The sequence below is a fragment of the Embiotoca jacksoni genome, unplaced genomic scaffold, assembly GCF_022577435.1.
Source record: "Embiotoca jacksoni isolate LCO1_2020_lvr unplaced genomic scaffold, fEmbJac1.0.p SCAF_43, whole genome shotgun sequence".
Classification (NCBI taxonomy): Eukaryota; Metazoa; Chordata; class Actinopteri; family Embiotocidae; genus Embiotoca; species Embiotoca jacksoni.
Window position 1 is genome coordinate 1,144,700 of NW_027185396.1, and position 19,904 is coordinate 1,164,603.

A 19,904-nucleotide genomic window follows, 5' to 3' on the forward strand; every position below is an offset into this window, starting at 1 on the left:
TTCTATGGTAGTTTTGTGTCTCTCTTTGATCACTTTGTCTCTACAGTCATTTTGTGCCTTTGTGTCTCTCTGGGGTTGTTATGCATCTCTTTGTGGTCAATTGATTGAATGTCCAACAGGAAATATGATCAAACAGAAGGCCTGTGCCCAGAAGAGCTGCTCAGTAATCCATCCACGTGTGTGTGTACATACATGTAATAACTGACTTGAGAGCAGTTTGAAGTGTTCATCCATGTGTAGAGATGTTGGAGATGTATGAGAGAGGGCTTTGTGAAGCTGCTTATTTCCTTCACTGGTTTACATATTTCAAGAACAAAACTTTTCTATCACTAAATATTCCATTTGTCCATCTACCTACATGAGCATATAAAACTGCCACAAAGCTGAGATGTATCTTCAACACAAATATCTCTATTTTATACTAACTACGGTCCAAAACACCATTTCTGTTCAATTTAATGTCTCTCTACTTCACCACTTACCTTTCTTGTCTTTTCCATCTTCCTCTATCTCTCCAGCACCCAGCAGGGTGAAGATGATGCCCGTCTGTGAGTTGACCCCCACAGCTGTCACCAGCATCCTGCCCGAGCCCTCCATCACATGGGTACCTGGACATCCACACACATTTCTACTTTAGAGTCAAATAAGAGGAGCTCTCTATGGTCATAGATATAAAACAAGAATGTATGACAGTTCTTAATGCACAACATATGACGTGACGGGCTGAGCTGCTCTCTCAACTCGGTGGGGACGAAGTGCTGAGAGCTCAGCCAGAGCCGGAGACTTAAGCTTTGAGACTTAAGTACGACTTGAGTCACAAAAATAAGGACGTGTGACTTGACTCAGACTGGTCCTGCTGTCACACTTGACTTACTTGGAGCTGTGCAGATGTGACTTGGTGACCCAGAAATATTGAAAAATGCTATATTGTGAGTAGTTTTTGCTTTTGGAGCTCTGCCAAACTGTTATAAATAATAAATAACAAAATCTGGACGCACGACGTCCTTCTCATCTGATGCACACTTAAGATTTGGAGCTGCTGGCACCAGAGTAACGTGGAGAAAACTCTAAATCAATCATGAGTCAAGAGAATGAAAAATCTTCATTCCCTTAACTGGTGAACATTGATAGATAGATGGATGTTAATTCTGCTGCATTCAGTTTTGGTTTCCACAAATTCCTGAGAATTTCTTTTCAGCTTTTTCATATGTTGCACTTTGTTTAACAGCAAGTTTCTAACGAGTGTCTGGCTGTCGTGCTGCTAGGCAAAGAGGTGCTTTACCAGCGCTTCGCCACTGAAACATGCTGTAATTAAAGTGGTGACACTGAGCCAAAACAGAAAAGTTGCACAAACAATGAGCTGAAAGAGGCTAAAACGCAGCTGAGGGGGAACTGCAGAGCTGTTTGGTTATCACATGTATCTGTGGCTTCGTCATGAGGAGGACATGAACTACAGCTCTGCATTTTGAGCAACACCAAACCAGACAGTGACATAACACATAAAAGCAGCCCATTTCCAAAGGTCCAATTTACATAAACATTTTCTGTTTTGAAGGATACAGACTACTCTGGTTCACTGAGGACACAGGGTGTTGCATGCTGTACAGATCGTAATTCCCTCAGAGGTATTGCTTCAAATATTGGGCTACATAAATATAAAAGGAACTTGACTTGGCGCGATATCCTCCAAGAAGTACTGGCTTGGCAGAGAGGTAAAATCCAAATGTGAAACAAACCTGAGAGCAGCATGGGGTCCTTATCCACACATTTGCGTACGTGGTCAGACTCCCCTGTAAGAGAGCTCTCGTCGATCTTCAGATCGTTGCCTTGGACCAAGATACCATCCGTTGGCAGCAGGTCCCCTGAACACGGACATGTACAGATCAGTGTTTGAGTCACCTTTCAGTTCCTTTTAGTTTCGGAACATGTCAACGCCGGGCCTGTCAAGATCGTGGAATTTTAGTTATCTATCGATTATCATACAATTAATCCTTGTTTAATAATGCACTTTATGAAAAGAAGCCAATCTACCAGCAGTGAACATTGGCGCATGTAAATACAAAAAAAAAAAACATTTTTGTTTGCCTTTTAAGGCTTAGTAAATAAAAACTGAACAGGGCAGATGTGAAATATTCAAGAAAATCACTGTCAAAGACATGTTATTAGTAACATGGAGGTGCTGGCAGACTGATTTAGTTTTAGAGAGAGCCAGGCAAACTGTAATTACCTGGTGGCTCTAGATTAATATGCAGACTTGAGTGTGGCATCAACTTTCCCGTCTTAACTCTAAGCAATAAAGTGAATCAGCCTAATTCTGAAAAATGTGAATCTATTACATTCAGTAGGAAAACATGTTTAAATCATGTTAAAAAAAATATTTGTAAGTTGCTGCTTCTTTTACAAATGAAGGATTTGTTGGTTTCCTTACCGTATTTGATCTGAGCCATGTCCCCCACCACCATGTCAGCCACAGGTATTTGGATGACATTTCCTTTCCGCACGACAGTAAACTTCTGCTCTTGCTCGATCCGACTCTGCAGACCCCGAAACTGCTTTTCTTTGGACCAGTCGTTGAACGCCGTCACCAGGACAACACAGACGACGGACAGCAGGATGGCTGCACCCTCGATCCAGCCGGCGTCGGCCTCGCCTTCGTCCTCCGCGCCGCCTGACCCGTCCCCACATGCTGGAGGGAGGAGAAGGGGTCGGCGGTTGGTTCGATCATTTGTGAATAAAACCTTATTGAAGTACAAGCTGTTGTCACATAAGTTATCAAATGTCAGATGGAAAGCCAAATTAAATGTAAATTAAAGGGTCACCACCACCAGATGATATTAAAAATCAAAACCTCCAGATTCTTGCTGGTGAGTCACAGTGAGACATTTAGATGTAATGTTATGTTCAAATGTTATTATATCATTAAATATGTGCTATTTCTGATTTATCCAAACAACAAGAAAATGAACGGGAACAAAGTATAATATGTTGCTTAATTAACACAGTCTTGTAAAGTAAGTGTGAGCCCAGGTAATAAACCTTTCTCTTTCTCTCTGAGGCAACAATCACATCAGAGATGATTGAAGATATTCTGAACCTTCTCTACTCAGCACACTTTACTTACACATGAGCTTACTTTCAAAGTGAGACTATATATCTTTAAAAAGAAGAATTCACACATCGCTCCTCTTACAAATATCCAGGGATGTTGTCTCTGGAATACAACACTAGTTTATGTTGGTTAATGTTTTGCAAACTTCAATTAGATGTAACTAACATCGTTGAATTAGTTTGCTGACTTTTTAAAAAAAATCAGTTTGTTAACTTTAAGGCATTATCCCCAAATTAGCAAGTTAAGATCAAATTAATTATCAATCAACACCTTTCTCAAGTCACCGCTACGGTGTTACTTATTTTTCTGTGACCAGTAGTTCACGCTGGATAACTGCAGCTAACATTAGAAAACTTAAAAAAGACCTTTGGGCAGCGAGCGCTCACCAGACTTCCACCAACCAACTTCCAGTTTAATTGAATGGAAATAAAATAAATAAAGTGTGCAGCTCTTCAATACTTTCAAACGTTAACAAACTGAGCGAATCAGATTCTGACAGTGAAACAAGTCGTTTTTCAGGTCTTGTGACGCCTTTTAGCACACGAGCCTTGGAAGTTTAAGAAATTCGAGTTTGACCAAATTACTTTAACTCAAAGTTACGAACTTTTTTTTAACTGTATCTTAAGGTCTTCATTAGCTGACTGGTTTGGATGGATTTAGCTCTTTTTGGTCAATTTATTAGGCTGCTTCTTTCTACACTTGCATGACCGTCATCATGTAATTTACACAGGCTTGATTCAACCGTCTCATCCCTGCTCTCCTCCTGAACCTGTATGCTCTCCTTCCTTTCTTTTCTATGTCTTCTACTTCCCTCCATCTCTCTGTCTACCCTTTTGCCTAAAACATCTGGTCTGGCTCGCCAGACTTCGTCTCACATCCTGCCGGACCACCGACGCCACCGCCCGCCGCCCACACCCTCACATTCGGTTTCCGATCCAGGAGGCTGGTAGAAAGAGAGGCCGAGGGAGATGATGGCGGCGGCCTCTAAGATGATGAGCGTGACGTCCTGTAAGGCCTCCCACACGAGCTCCAGGAAAGTCTTAGCCTTCTTTGGAGGGATGAAGTTTTGGCCGAACGTTTGGCCTCGACGCTCCAGATCTGCCGGCTCCCCGCTGAGACCTGGGAGACGGAGAGGAAGACTCAAGGTGAGAAAAGGTGGAGATTTTAGCAAATCAAACTAAAATGACAGAAATTGAAATTCACATGCTACGAGATAAAAAATAAAATAAAAAAAACACCTGCACGCACAGTCACACATTCACAATTGTGAGTCTCTTTGGAACTGTTTAAACTAACAGCCTGATGGTTTATTTAATTTCAGTGAGATTCTTGTGAATTAATCGTCATTTAAATGCTCCCAGGTCCATTTTCACTGATGAAAGTGTGGAAATATTTTTATCCAGCACTGTGTAGCAGGTGGTAGCTTATCAATAGGACACTCACAGACAGCTTACACTCACTGCTACACGCACACATACAAGAACACGACGAAGAATCATCCATCAACAAAAGGCCAAACTTTTTCTGTCCGGTAAAATAGTTTAAAACTCCATTAATAATGTCAACTCCAAATTTCCTGTCTTCCCTCCAAACTCTCTCTCTCTCCCATCTCCATCCTCACCCTCCTCTCCCCTTCAACCTCACCCCGAAGTAATTCAGTTTCCATGGTGACCAGGATATCAGGTCTATGGCTTCCTGTCTCTAACAGGTTTCTGCCCAGCAACAGGTGATGTCATTCCTCCAGTGTGGTAGGTTTGGAGCAGAGCTTTTCTTCTTTTTTTTTGGATTGGCTGCTGGGAAGAGGGGAAGAGGAATTTGTATGTCGTGGTTGGCCGAGATTGCTGACTGTCTTTGCGTCTGTTTGGTCGTGTGTGTGTGTGCGCATGTGTGTGCGCATGTGTGCGCGCGCGTGTGTGTGTGTGTGTGTGTGTGTGTGTGTGTGTGTGTGTGTGTGTGTGTGTGTGTGTGTGTGTGTTGGAGTCATCCTGGTCCAATGTGCTTGCTGCAGGGAGTCATATGTAGCTCCCAGCGTTGCCGAAGAGTTGTGTAGCAATATGACGCTCAACAGGGTTCAGGCCAAGTCGAGGCAGGAGAGCGAGAGAGAGAGAGAGAGGGAGAAAACAGGTGACCTTATGCTGAGTAATCGTAGGGAGCTGTATCCTCTTTTCATTAGTCCCTCTCTCTCTCCCTTTCTCATCCATCCCTCCATTCTTTCCCTTTTCTCCTCATCTTCTTCCACTGCCTCCCTCTCTCGTCGTCTCTCCTCCTCCTCTCTCTCTCAATCTCTCCTTGATGTGTCCTTGACAATGCGGCAAGCTGTTCTAGCTTTCCCTCCTCAGCCCTCACTCACCCACCCCCCCATCACCACACACACACACACACACACACACACACACACACACACACACACACACACACACACACACACACACACACACACACACACTTTCTCTCAATCCCTCTTTCTCTTTCTCATCGTTTCTCCTCCTCCTCCTTTTCTGTCTCTTCAATGTGGATAGATATAATGGTCTCATACTGCAGTGCTGGACTATCCAGATCTGTGTATATATGTGTGTGTGTGTGTGTGTGTGTGTGTGTGTGTGTGTGTGTGTGTGTGTGTGTGTGTGTGTGTGTCTGTGTGTGTGTGTGTGTGTGAGAGAGGTATTGGTTTAACCCACCCTGCTCTATGGATCATATTACAGATGATGTTCAGCATCAGCTGCATCATAATGTATATATGCGTGTGGAGTGTTTAACCCTATATTTGCGTGGTGCTGTGTGTGCCCATGTTTTTCCAGCTCCGTGATCACTTTCATTGTGATGACACAAAGCCGAGGCAGCAGCTTTTGTTGCGTCGAAACGCCTCAGATCTGCAGCTAGAAATATCTTGGAGCTGCGGGGTCTCTCAGCGATCACTCACAAGTTTCAGTTTTGGAGTAATGACATTAGATTTCTTCCGAGGTGGGGCGAGGAACATCTTTCTTCATCTGCGTGTGCACTTTGGCTGCTTCGTCGCATCAGATGACACCATATGTGATTTGTGAAAAGTCAGCGCAGTGCAAAAGAAGCCCGTCCAAGTGCGTGGAGAGCAGCGTGTGTGTGTGTGTGTGTGTGTGTGTGTGTGTGTGTGTGTGTGTGTGTGTGTGTGTGTGTGTGTGTGTGTGTGTTGTGTGTGTTGTTTGCCAACTGTGCCTTGTAGGGACATCTGCAGATACATGACTCTGTTTATGTGTGTGTGTGTGTGTGTGTGTGTGTGTGTGTGTGTGTGTGTGTGTGTGTGTGTGTGTGTGTGTGTGTGTGTGTGTGTGTGTGTGTGTGTGTGAGGTTTGTTGGGACCTGCTGCACTGATTCCTGACCAGCTCACAGTATCAAATTAGCAACACTCAACACAGACTTACTGTAACTCAACACCCACCAACCCTCTCACTTTTTCTCCATCTCTCTCTCTCTCTCTCTCTCTCTCTCTCTCTCTCACACACACACACACACACACACACACACACACACACACACACACACCTCATACATTCTCTCTTCTTCTTCCATTCACCCCTCTCTGTTCCTCACCATCTCCATCTCACAGTTCTCCGTCATCTCTCTCTCTCTCTCTTACTGACTTTCCAAGCCAACTTCTCTCTGCTGTTGTGTTGCTAGGTTACAAACTAGTTGAAGGAGTGGGCGTAGTGTGGTACCACACCCCTGTTAGAACATACAAGTGGGCACAGGCACACACACAGACCCAAATCCTACACATAGCAGTCATTATGAGTCCTTGATTGGCTTAATCATATAATCATATTAAGTTGTGCTGTGTGTGTGTGTGTGTGTGTGTGTGTGTGTGTGTGTGTGTGTGTGTGTGTGTGTGTGTGTGTGTGTGTGTGTGTGTGTGTGTGTGTGTGTGTGTGTGTATTTGTGTTTGTGTGTATTTGTACAACAGTTTTAGTTTTAGACTACTGGAGTGAGGATGTTCTGGTGCTCACAATCTCACACCCTTGAAAGGAGCGTTTGAAGGTCAAGCCTTGGTTTAGGATTCAGGTTAGAGTTAGTTGAGGCTGGGCTCTGAGGTGTGATGGTCAAGTTATCTTAAGGAAACACATTATATCAATGAATGTCCTCACAAAGATAGACATACGAACTTAAAAATTCACAGCAATACAACAGATATGACTAGTTGATTAATCAATTTGACAAATAAAAAGATCAGTCAACTTGAAATACCAAAAATTCAGTAATAAATTCAATGCATCTGTTACTAATAGCACTGCTGCTTATGACTATTTAAATTTTAGATTTATTTATTGATTATTTTTACATTCACTGGTCAATAAATTGTCAGAAATTGGTAATAATTACTTGAGATAAGTAGCAAGTAGATTAAACTGGAACCGAAGAATTGATCTGATCAGTTTATCGTCGCTAGATGACTGATTACTCATTTGAGTCATTATTTTAAGCAAAACATTTGGTGGTTCCTGGTTTTCAGAAAAGAAGATTTGTGGCCGTCTAAGAGTCCTACAGGAGTCTGTGGCTCCATTAAGGTCAATATTGTTGAAATGTTGAAATTGTCTCAGAGAATTATGCAAACTGTTATTTTGTCAACCCCTCACTAATATGAACAGGAGGCTCAAAATAACAGAAACACCAGTCAGTATAAAGTCATACAGTTAAACAGCACCACAAACTCCGCTCCCCCCGGCAGGGACGCTGTCAGAGATTCTACTTAATCCTCGCACACTTTTACTCCAACCATCCATTTATTGATTTACTCTATCAGCTTCCCATTCATTCATCCACTATAATCCCGTCATCCATTCATCAATCTGTCCGTCCGCCCATCTTCTCTGTGCATCAACATAAAAACCATCTTCTATAAACAAGGATTACGCTCCATGAGTAAAATGTGTTTTCACCGACTCATGGAAAAGCTGTTTTTCATCTGTGTGAGGTTTGTTGCCGGCTGAATCAAACGAGAGGGGGAATTCAGTCCACTTGTTGTGGATCAAATAAAAAGGAACATCATTATAATGTGTGTGTGTGTGTGTGTGTGTGTGTGTGTGTGTGTGTGTGTGTGTGTGTGTGTGTGTTGTCGGCATGCGAGAACAAAATGTGTTGCAGAATGCTTGCCGACCACACATAATCTGTTTGGTTTGAGAACACGACGATGACACTGAAATCAAGACGGGTGATTCGGACGGAGTTCGCAGCATCACTGCTCGTGCGGCGTTGTTTATGTGTGACTCCGACCGAGAGTACGATCTCATCCGTCCTTCTTTCAGCCAATCTCAGTGTCATCTACAAGCTCTACAATCCAGCTTTTTTCACCCATTCATGTACCTCCTCTTCCACCCAACCGTTCCTCCGTCAGCCTATTCATACACATGTGCTGCATCCCATTCATCCATCTAGCCATCTACTCCTCCATTATTCATCCGTCCATCCCTCCATTCAGCCCTCCATTGCTCACCGTCTGAGGTGTGGGACTGTAGTCTCTGGCAGAGCCCCTCTGTGTCTCCGTAGCTGTCCTGGACCTTCTGTATGGCGTCGGCCCCTCGGAGCTCCATCAGCTCCCTGAGCTCCATCACCGTGACCCCAAACTCTCCCCCTGCATTGCTGCCGTCTGCCCTTCCTCCTCCTCCGCCCCCGCCTCGAGTCCCTTTGGGATAAAACTCCACAGCGCTGTTTGCCATTTCACCCATCGTGGCTGTTGTTGACATGTCACTGAGTTTTTTTCTGCTTTGGTCCTCCTCTCTCTCCGTAGTCTGCTCAGGTCCCCTTTCGTTTGGTTGGTGGAGGGTTGTTCATGTGACCAACAGTCTGAAACTAAAATTTTTTTACTGAAATGTGTAATTTTAAAGATACGCACCAAACCCCTTTCTAATATTATTTAAGGGTGGTATATTTCTTTCTCCTCACTATCTCGGCCTAGCCTCCCACTGCTCCTTTAAATCTCCATAACAGAAGGAGGTGGAGGAGGAGGGTGAGGGGGATGAAGGACAGCGAGCAGGGGCACTTCAGAAGCGTGACGTCTGAATGAATCCAGCTTTCTTTTCCTTCGGGTCCTCTGCGACTCCACTCTTTCCTCGTTTCTGTCCCCCTCCCTCCGGGGTCACGGCCAGTCCATGGACGGACGGACGGACGGGCAGACAGACTGACGGACGGGGAGGACGAAGGGAAGATGGACGGATGGAGAGAGGGGTGAGCGAAACAAAGGCGGCTGATATATCAGAGACAGGAAGCGGATCCAGTTCAGAGGCAGCTACTGCTGCACCACCAGGACCTGAGAGAGAGCAGGAGAGAGAGAAACATTACCGCTCGGGGCGATCGATCGATCTCACTACCATGACATCAGGATCCTCTGTGAGGTGGAGACGAGGCGCGCCGGGACCGCATCCAGCTGTGAAACTTGACTGGACATAAACACATACGTTTGAAAATAGGTACAAACATAAGAGTTCTGAAAATCTATAAACATAAGATCACAGCTCTGAAGCACATTTAACCATGGACCACGTTAGCTCTACCTCCCGAGTCTGAGTGTACAATAAGCCCAAACCTTAAAAAAAAAAAAAATGACTCAACTTGAAGAATTTCAGTCAACGACAAAGTCTCTGACAGATGATTGGATGCGCTGTCTTTCTGGTCGTTTCCTCAAAACAAATGGGAACTGTAGTTTTTATCAACCTGCTGGTAAATTGTACATTTCTAGCTGCGGACTGATACAATTTCCAGCAGCGAGACCGTGTATATGAAACAGAGTCCAAATCTACCGTGTGTGCTCTCATGGTAATGAGAGAAGATGTCAGCCTGTGCAACAAGGTGGCTCACTGATGTCTTCTTAATAGTTTTTGGACAACAACTGAGCTCAGTGGCACCGAGGAAAAACACATCTGAGGCTGCGGATAAAAAGACAAAACATGGAAGTACTATATTCATTGTCGGTTTAAGGTCTTTTCATTGGATTTGTCGTGAAGAAATATAAATATTATGAGCAGCCGGTTCCTGTGAGTTGCCCATCTAATGTTACTTCTAACTTGGTGCGCGCACCATTTATTTTGACACACACACAAACCGCCGATGTGTCCTCGGACACATCCACATACCTCGTAGGTGGGATTAATTCACATCCAATTTGTTCAGTCTAATAAGTCGCGTGCGAGACCTGAAAGAGGGGAATTTCCTGAAGTGAGCTGCTCTTGTTGAATCTACTGAAAAACAATTTCCTAATCACTGAATTAACATTTCAACCCATCTCTGGAACTGATTTAATTAAAACGTATCTGACACCGATAGTGCTCAGTATACCGCCGAGCACAACGGCAGCTCGCTTTCCCTTCAGCCTGAGATGAAGCTTCATCCCCACATGAGCAATTAGCGCCGGCTGTAACTAAACATTCTCGGCATCACACATGACACAACATATTCTGATTCCCTGATCAAGGTACTTTACATAAGGATGAGCTCAGAAAAAAAACAGAAGTGAAGCTCATCATGAATTCCTTTTCTCCTCCTCCCCTCTTCACTCTCCCTCAGCTCCCTCTGCATCTCCTCACTCCCGCTCCTCTCCTCTCCCTCCTCTCCTCTCCTCTCCTCTCCTCTCCTCTCCTCTCCTCTCCTCTCCCTCCCGCTCCCCTCCTCTCCTCTCCTCTCCTCACTCCCGCTCCTCTCCTCTCCTCTCCTCTCCTCTCCTCTCCTCTCCTCTCCTCTCCTCTCCTCTCCTTCCTGCTCCCCTCCTCTCCTCTCCTCTCCCTCCCGCTCCCCTCCTCTCCTCTCCTCTCCTCACTCCCTCTCCTCTCCTCTCCTCTCCCTCCCTCTCCCTCCCGCTCCCCTCCTCTCCTCCCTCCCTCCCTCCTCCTCTCTGCCCTGCCACGCTTCTATCCTGACTGAGAGTGTTAGTTTATGACTGAGTCACCCTGCTCTGCCTTTGAAGCTTCCTCTTGCTCTCCATCTTTTCTTACTCGCTTGCTCTTCCATCTATTTATTGTATCTCTCCCTCTGCCGTATGTTTTGTGTTTTTTTGGCATTCCTGCCGTGTCTTGTTATTATTTTACCTTTCTCCCCCCCCCACCCCTCATCTCCCGTCTCCCTCATTTTGTTGCTCTCCCTGTCTATCTGCTTCCTGCTACTGCAATCATTTATTTACTCAGGCAGTCGTGTTTTCTTCCCCAGCCCGATCTCTTACTCACTGATTCTGTCTGATTTTATAACGCTCGTGTAAGAAAAAGCTCTTCTGTTCATCCTCCAAACTATGGCGACTAACTCCCAAGTCTGTCTTTCTGTTTGCCTGAAATAATGTTGACGTATACAGTGCACACGTGCATGTGTGCGCACATGTGAGTCTGCATTACATAAAATGCACACAAAATGCTGTCCTGGCTGAAAATGTGTTTGAACATGAAAAGAGTCAGACAAAAGGTCACCACAATCCTCGGCAGCCTGCCCATTTATCCTGAATGCTCGCCCCGCTCCTCCTCACACTATCCCTCAGAGGGTCACAGCAATTTGATTGGGTTTTTTTTAAGCTAAAGTGGCCGCTATTTTCCCTTCGGGTCTTTTCTCTTTATCGCAGCAGCAAGAAGGTTGAGAAGGGTACAGAGTGGGAAAGACACAGGAGACAAGGTCCTCACGGGATCTGATTCTACACCAGCAGGGCTGTCTGTCTGTGAGTGTGTGTGTGTGTGTGTGTGTGTGTGTGTGTGTGTGTGTGTGTGTGTGTGTGTGTGTGTGTGTGTGTATGTGTGTGTATGTGTGTGTGTGTGCTGCTGAGTGGGGCAACCCAAGCTCCATAAACACACACTTGAGCACGTGACTTTCCTTAGTACACACTTGTCATCTGAGACGAGCGTGTCCACGTTGTCTGAGTGTGAACCTGTCAGTGTTGCGTCTCCCTCCGTACGCCGGCCGGCCTGCAAGTCTTACCTGTGCACCTGCAGTCCTACTTTTTTTTTTGACAGGCCTCTAAGGGGTCACCTCTGGCAAGGCCCTTGTATCTGGGCTGCTGCCTGCCGTCGCTGGCTCGGCGCCAGCCACACACTTCTGTAATGCCCAGCGGGAATAGCACACTTAGAATTCCACACAGTCAGTGGCTGGAGCCATTAAAGGTGGGCCGCCAACAGGAGCACAGATATCTGCATTACTGTAGAGCCCATTAAAGCCACTGGGGAATGATGATGATGATGATGATGATGATGATGATGAAGGGGAAAGTTAGACAAAAGCAAGAGGGATGTATTTAGACTTAGAAAGAAAGAAAGAAAGAAAGAAAGAAAGAAAGAAAGAAAGAAAGAAAGAAAGAAAGATCCAGTCAGTGCTGATCAAAGTCAACTCTAATGTGTATCCATCTGTATCACACACATGCAGAGACACACACTCTCACACAGTGTCCCGTGTCCCTCCCACATGAGCCGCTATCCATCTCCACCCAAACCTGCATACACACACACACACACACACACACACGCACGCACGCACGCACGCACGCGCACACACACACACACACACACACACACACACACACACACACACACACACACCAACTGCCAGCAGCACCTCTGTGCAGGAATTGCCCCGTGCAACAGTGTGTTTCCCACACAAAACGACCTTTCCTGGTCACCTTCAGACGTGCCTGATCTCCATCCCTCCGCTCAGCCCCAACGCACATACCGACATGGGAGGTCATGATTAAAACACTGTAGGCCGACTAAAAATACAAGGAGAGACAAAGTGGAGCCAATAGTGCGCCACTTGCCTACCCTACGTCCCTCCGCAAGGTTACCGGCCCGGCCACCGTCGGCCCGCTGTGCCCAACTCACATCCACCCTGCGCCGGGCGACCTGTGAAGGTCCCTCCGGCCGCGGACCGTCTCCAGATCAAACCGACACCCCCGCAGCTCAGCGCTGCAGGTGCGATGCGCCGTAACCGAGACAAACAACGCAATTGATACCCAATAGCCTGTAGCCCGGTACATACAGGCGCCCGGGAAAACCAAGAGGCTGGAGACGAGCGCGTGCCGGTCGGTGAAAATGTTGAATTGCAGCCGTTCATCAACTGACACAGGACACGAAGGGACGGATGGACGGATGGAGGGATGGACGGATGGATGGATTGGACGGATGGATAGGCTATGTATTAGCTCTGCACACGCACGCGCAGGCACATTCACGCGTACACGCGAGCGCACGCATACACACACACACACACACACACACACACACTTCCTCATAATGCCATAGCGCTGTTTGGCAGGTGATTCTAGTATGCCCCACTGTAGGCTGTTATAACAGCTGTGTAAGGCCTGTGTTGAGAAATGCCACATTAGGCCATGTTGGCGCTTCATTCTGGGACTCCGGTAAAAACCTCCCGACATGCTGCTCATGAATCCCAGCGCGACCGACACATCTTCCCTCATAAAAACGGCACTAGGGCGCCCGGGGTAAATAACAGTCAGGCACGCGGGCACGCACGGACTCACCGTGCAGGCCGAGCTCAAGGACATCAGCATCAGCGCGCGGGCGGGGAGGCAGAATCCCCGTTAATCTGCGTGTGCTTGGAGCGGAGAATGTCCCAAACCGGATGAGAGGATACAGGGGGGCACCGGGGATGCAGCAGCTCCGGTTGCCTGGAGTCCGAAGGAGCGGAGGGATGAAAGACGACGACGGTGCTGATGAATATTCCGCTCCGCGCGGTCACCTGACGGTTGGTCGGCGGAGTTCTGCGGCGGTGGAGAAGAGAGAGAGAGAGCGAGAGAGCGAGCGAGAGAGGGAGAGAGAGGATGCGCCGGGTTGAGGTTTTAAACACCTCCGTTGGGGGGGGGGGGGGGGGGGGGCGTGCGCCTGGACGAGGCTGGCCGCGAGAGCTGCTAATTTGACCGAATTCGGCTCACTGTTAAGGGCGCCGGGAGAGAAAGTAAAGAAAAAAAGAAAAGAAACGCCGCGGCGAGAGGAGAAGCTCATGCGACATCTTTGGAGGAGGAGGAGGAGGAGGAGGAGGGGTTGAGCCGCTGAGAGAGCTCGCGCACACAGCTCGGTCGCAGCATCCGCGAGAGGGGGGTGAGGGTTGCTCTTTACGTCACCCCCCCACCTCTTCGGCTGCGTGATGACGAGACCAGACACACCGCACCGGACGCTTTTGTCGTTGTGAGGCAGCCTCGGTCTATTATCAGTTGGCTTCGAGAGCCATCTTTTAAAAATACCAGCGCGGACATGCATTTATACCTAATATTAGTGGCCTGACATGTTCTGCTAATTTTCTATTTTTTTTTTTACAGGGATTTTCAAAATAAATTATGGAGCCTAAATGCCACAAATTTTTTAAAACTTTATTTCGCTTAAATAGTGTGTTATTCTTTACCATAGTCTACAGTGTTAATTTAGGGTATGCTCCACTGTAAGACAAATCATGCTGCGACAAAAGTAGCCTGTCAGTAACATCACTGACATCAAACACTCAAAAAGTCTTACTCTGCAAAACAGCATCCAAATCATGACTTTGCAATTGCAGTTAATTTTCCATTTAAAAGGCCTTGACCATATCGTTCCATCTCCTCACACATCCCAACATACAGTAGCTAAAATGCATCTTTATGCCACATTGTTTAGCAGCTGTGACAAAAACAGATTGTGAATGAAGTGCTGTAATATAACTAAAAAGACCCCAAAAAAGGCAAGTAAATAGGATTACATTCAAAGCTGAATGACTTTGGCAAAGGACCGTAATGAAGGAGAGAAAACCTGCAGCTCTGGAGATACTTTGCCACATAAATCAGCAGGTGGGTAATAACACATTGTAGAAGAAGGATCTCTGGTTAAACTCTGTCATCTGGAGGGAGAACTCAGATACTTTGACCAAAAGTACATCATTGTAGAAATACATGACACCCAAACATACCAGCTAAATGTATGTGAACTACAAAAAGTAAAGTATTCATCATACAGAAAATCGCCCCCCAAAAACTGATATCTTATTATTATATTAAATTAATAGACAACTTTATCTGTTAGTGAGCAGCAGGTCAGGGAGGAGTCATGTTTAAATGATTTCATGTAGCTACAGTTAGGTTTGGTTGCCAACCTGAGGGTCACAAGATAAATCTACAGGGCTGTGAGATGGTTAATGGGGAAAAAACATGCCACGCAAATTTGTATTCATTAATCTAGACGTGTCTTTAATTTTTGGAGCTTTGACATTTATTTTAATTAAAACCATGAAGTGTGTCTTTTTGTTAGAACTGCGAACAAGTCACAGACATCTCAAACACGACAGAACTCTGTTTTAAACTTTGGCACTATCCCACATCACATTTTATTACCGTCATGTGTGTTTATGTCAAATGTGAATGTAAAATGTAAATAATCTATCTAATACGTGAATGCAGCACAATAGAAGTATGAAACCAGATAATAAGAAAGTAAAAGTACACTGAAGTACATTAAATAAGTAAATGTTACTTTCCACCATGATACATTATGTTAAACGACACATAGAAGTCATAAATGTGGTTTAGATAAAAGTTTTGTGAGCTCGCATCCTGAACTGATGAATAATTTGTGATCCAACATGTATGAATTCATGAAGGTGCTATTTAATTTGCAGTTCTGACTATTTGCTGTGTAGTTCTGGGAAACGTCCTCTAGGGCACCAGAGCAGATGAGTTTCACTTTTTCTGGGAGCAACAGCCTCTCTCTGTTCTTTACCACATGAACAGAAGTGGATGCACATGCAGTAATACGGAGATCAACAGAAGAGGAACCTATGAAGTTAAAGTGCAACATGCGTTTGCATTGAGGGGGGGGGGGGGGGGGACCCTTCCTCTTTCTGCTCCGTGCGACTAAACAAAGCAGCGGCCGGAGGCGCTGTCCGCGGTGCTGAAAACTGGCACGCTCTCGAGCTGAACAACAAAGACTCATACATTCATTTCATGCAACCGCATTTCATGCAACACACATGCAGCAGTCCCTCAGAACCCCCCCCCCCACACACACACACACACACCCCAATCCACATACATGGCTATAACCAACTGGCTACTGTCAAAGTTTGTTATGCAGCGAGCCAGTGTGAGGAGAAAGAGGAGAAATGTATTTATAGATGAATCAGATGAACGTATTAATAGATATCCTCTACACTGCAAGGAGATGGACCACAGACTTACCCGTCCACGCCGGCGCGCACACACACACACACACACACACACACACACACATCTAGATGAAAAGCTTTGTTGTTGATTTTATCTTTCCTTCGTCTTATCTCAAAACTGTTCAACACCATCTCCCAGAGGCAAATACAACATATATTTGACACACTTCCTCTAAGGATGAATCTAAATGTTTTCTTTTCACAAATATAACTAAAAAAAATTCTCCTTCTCCTTTCAAAACACCTCATCTGGGAAAAAACAGAATCTACTAAGAACAGTGGACAGTCATACAGATACTGTAATATGCGTGAAGGGACGTTAAAAATATACTTCCGTTTTTAAACTGTAAGTAAATACAAACTGCGCTCACTTAAAATCATCAAAAAAGATTGAGACACTGATCAACAACATCCATTCAAAATAATGAAATCTAACAAAGCAAAGTACAAAACAAAACTCAAAAAAACATTTTGCATTCTAAAATATTTTCATTTTTTAAAGTTGAACTGTGCCTTTATATAATAAAAGATAAACAGAAATTCTACACTGGAAATACAAACCACAAAGTCCAACCTTTTTCAATGTTCTCCATGTCCAACTATATTTTTGATGACAGACTTGATATGAATGATAACAGTTGTTTCACAGATGTTCTGCCAATTCTTCACGCATGATTCTTTCCAGCTGCTGCTTGCTGGAGGGGTTTGGATGCTATTAAAGGACTCCAGAGGAACGACTGGATTTGTCGGGGACACATTCGACCAGGCCACTTCTCTCTTCTTTAAAAATATTCCTGCGAAGGTTTCCGGATGTATTTGCGGGATCATTGTCGTGTTGTGTTCCAGGCTGGTATGAAAGGTGTTTAAATTATAATAATAAACACACTGATTCTTCTGTCCAGCAGCAGTGAAGAAGAAACACTTTGTGTTCAGGAACAGCTGCAGCTTCCTCACAGGCTTTTAATTTGAAAATTATTTCCATCGGTGGCCCCGCCCCCTTCCTCCACGGAGCCAAGATGGCGACCGTTTAAGGGTGGAAAGTGTTCCAGTGTTTCACACTTCTTTTGTTTGGACCGTTTTGAGTGCATCATCCTGGTGCTTGTAGTGAACTGCATGTTTCTGTACTGACGGTGTGAACACACTGATGCAATGAAAATAGTGAGAGTTAGTAATGAAGTACAACATTTGAAACACAGCATTGATTTGAGGTAATAAAGTCTGTCTATCTATCTATCTATCTATCTATCTATCTATCTGTCTATCTATCTGTCTATCTATCTCATGGTAAAAACATGTTTTCACTGCAGTCATTTGTGATCTACATACTCGTAATTTTCTTTAAATCCAAATTTAAGTTGTAGTGAAGAACTTTTAATAACGGTTTGACAGTCAGTGTTTAGTTTTGTGTTATTGGGTTCAAATTAATTGTTAAGGAATTTTAAGCTTTGCCTGAAACATGTTAGAAAAGAAGTAGTTACATTACTCCGAGATTTGTTTTCCAGCAAAAAGAGGTATTAGATAATATTCGGTTTTAAGAAGCCAGTCGGAGTGAAGCTTTTTCCCCGACAGCTAACACCCTGAATTACATCACTATGTGTCAGTGTGCCGTGACATCACTGGAGGGTGTGGCTACAGTCACTTTTTAAATTTGATCAAGTCCTTTGGGAGATTTGTGGGTTTAACTCAGCTGTTTTTAAACAGGCACAACCACATACGGGCGGGTTGAGACGAATACCACGTTAACCTGCAAAATCTAAGGTTTGACTGCTGTCCATCTGGACCTTGTTGCATGTCTTGCAAAGACTTGCACTTTCCACAAAAAAACAAAAACAAAAAAACAATGCTTTAACAAGACAGACATGTGCAAATGTTGTATGCACACTTCCTGCTGGTTTCCAGTGGTCAATACTTCCACTTCCCAGAAACAGTAGCATGAATTTTTAATATGTTTAGATAGATTTTCTTTCTACTGTCAATAAATATCACAAATATGCATTAAAATAAACTAACGGGGGTTGGGGGGGGAGGGCATGTCGCCGATCCATCACAGGGCCTACATAGAAAAACAGACAACCCTTCACACTTACATTAACACCTACAGACAATAATATCAGTGCAGCACACGTGATTTGAACATGCGAACCTCACTTAGAAAGGCTCCAGCCGAGCAGCAGGTCCGAACCCAGAAACCTTCTTCCTGTGAGACGACGATGACCCACCTTCCTCTGAATGATTCACCATAAATAAAGAACCATTTGTTTGATGTCACACGAGTCATTTCTGTTGTTGTGTTTTTGTCCTTTACATTTGGGCTCAGTTAGAAAAAAAAATCGTTGTCTCATACGTTCATCATAATTTACCAACATCTGAATTAAAATGTTGCGGCTGTTGGTCAGCTGAGATTTTAAGCCACGCGAGCTCTACGGACGGCAGCGTCGATGCGCTGCTCGGGCAGAGACCCAAACATCTCAACAACTATCGGATGGACTGACTTCTCCACTGTTGAAGCACCTGTCTGCTTCTGTGACAATAAATAATGCAACATTTCACTTCTACTTTTTTGGGCTGTTTTTTTGTTTGCTTGTTGTTATTATTATTTGCATAAAAGTGAAAATGAGCACCGTCGATGTCGTTCAACTTGTATGTTTCTCTGGCTAAAAAACAACACATTTGAAAACCAAAACTGATGAAGTTCCCATGAGCCTCAGCTCAACACGCTAACATTTTAAACTAAGATGTTGAACATTGTAAACATGACTGCAGACCTGCTGAACATCCGTATATTAGCATGCTGATGTATCTACTGTCCAGCCCCAGAGCCGCTGGCATGACCTTAACGGTTTCCTTTTGAGTCTATAAACTCCTTTTTCCGAACATTTCTCAGGTTTTTCTTGTATATCTAATTGTGCAGAGAAATAGATTTGAAGTTTTTCAGGAGCTTTAATGTTTCCAAAGTCAACTCTGCCGGTCACTGTTTAATGTTCCCCGTTGGAAAAGAGTGCATCTTGAAAGGTCACGATAGACTTTTGACTGATGGTTTGACTGCTCCATCTTTTCATCATCTCACTGTTTGCACGGACAGTGAATGATGCAGACTGCTCTTTTAGCTCCGCCCCTCAGCTACAAGAGCAAGCGCGCGCGCGCGCACACACACACACACACACACACACACACACACACACACACACACACACACACACAGCTCGTTCTCTTAAATCTAGTGTCTGTGAATTAGGCATTTAGAGTGTTTAGGAGCGCTTGTTTTACGTCTAATGGGTCCGAGGATGAGGGCCATGCAGCTTTTATCAGTTCAAGGACACTCTGCTCCGACTGGGAGTCTGATACAACTTCAACATCCCAAACTGTCACTCTGACCTAAGCACACGTGCACACGGCGACGCACACGCACACAGCTGGTCATGTGTAGTCACTGTGTGTGACCTTCTGACTTCCCCTCCAGCTCAGACTAAAGGCTGAAGTGATGTGTAAGCAGATCAGAAGCGTACAGAGAGGGAGGCGATCAGAGGCGGGGTGGAGTGTGTTGAAGTGTGACACGAAAGATAAGCCCCCCGTCTTTTGCTTGCCATTTTTCCCTTTTCACCTCCCTTTTCACTCCGGTCCACCCCCCCTCCCCTCCCCCCTTCACGTCTCACATCTATCC

At 45.0% G+C, this 19,904-nt stretch overlaps 1 protein-coding gene across 3 annotated transcripts in view; it reads right to left on the reverse strand.

Moving 5' to 3' along the window:
- atp2b3b (ATPase plasma membrane Ca2+ transporting 3b) overlaps window positions 1–14,105 on the reverse strand; it is a 50,470-nt gene extending 36,365 nt beyond the window's left edge. For all 3 annotated transcript variants that reach the window (XM_069169246.1, XM_069169248.1, XM_069169247.1), the window contains exons 1-6: window positions 13,578–14,105; window positions 8,574–9,386; window positions 4,031–4,228; window positions 2,429–2,686; window positions 1,737–1,862; window positions 483–608 (exon numbers count right to left, since the gene is read on the reverse strand). In XM_069169246.1, the coding sequence (XP_069025347.1) occupies window positions 483–608; window positions 1,737–1,862; window positions 2,429–2,686; window positions 4,031–4,228; window positions 8,574–8,823 (958 nt within the window). In that variant the 5' untranslated portion in view covers window positions 8,824–9,386; window positions 13,578–14,105. The remainder of the gene's footprint in view (window positions 1–482; window positions 609–1,736; window positions 1,863–2,428; window positions 2,687–4,030; window positions 4,229–8,573; window positions 9,387–13,577) is intronic.
- Window positions 14,106–19,904: the final 5,799 nt, after the last annotated feature.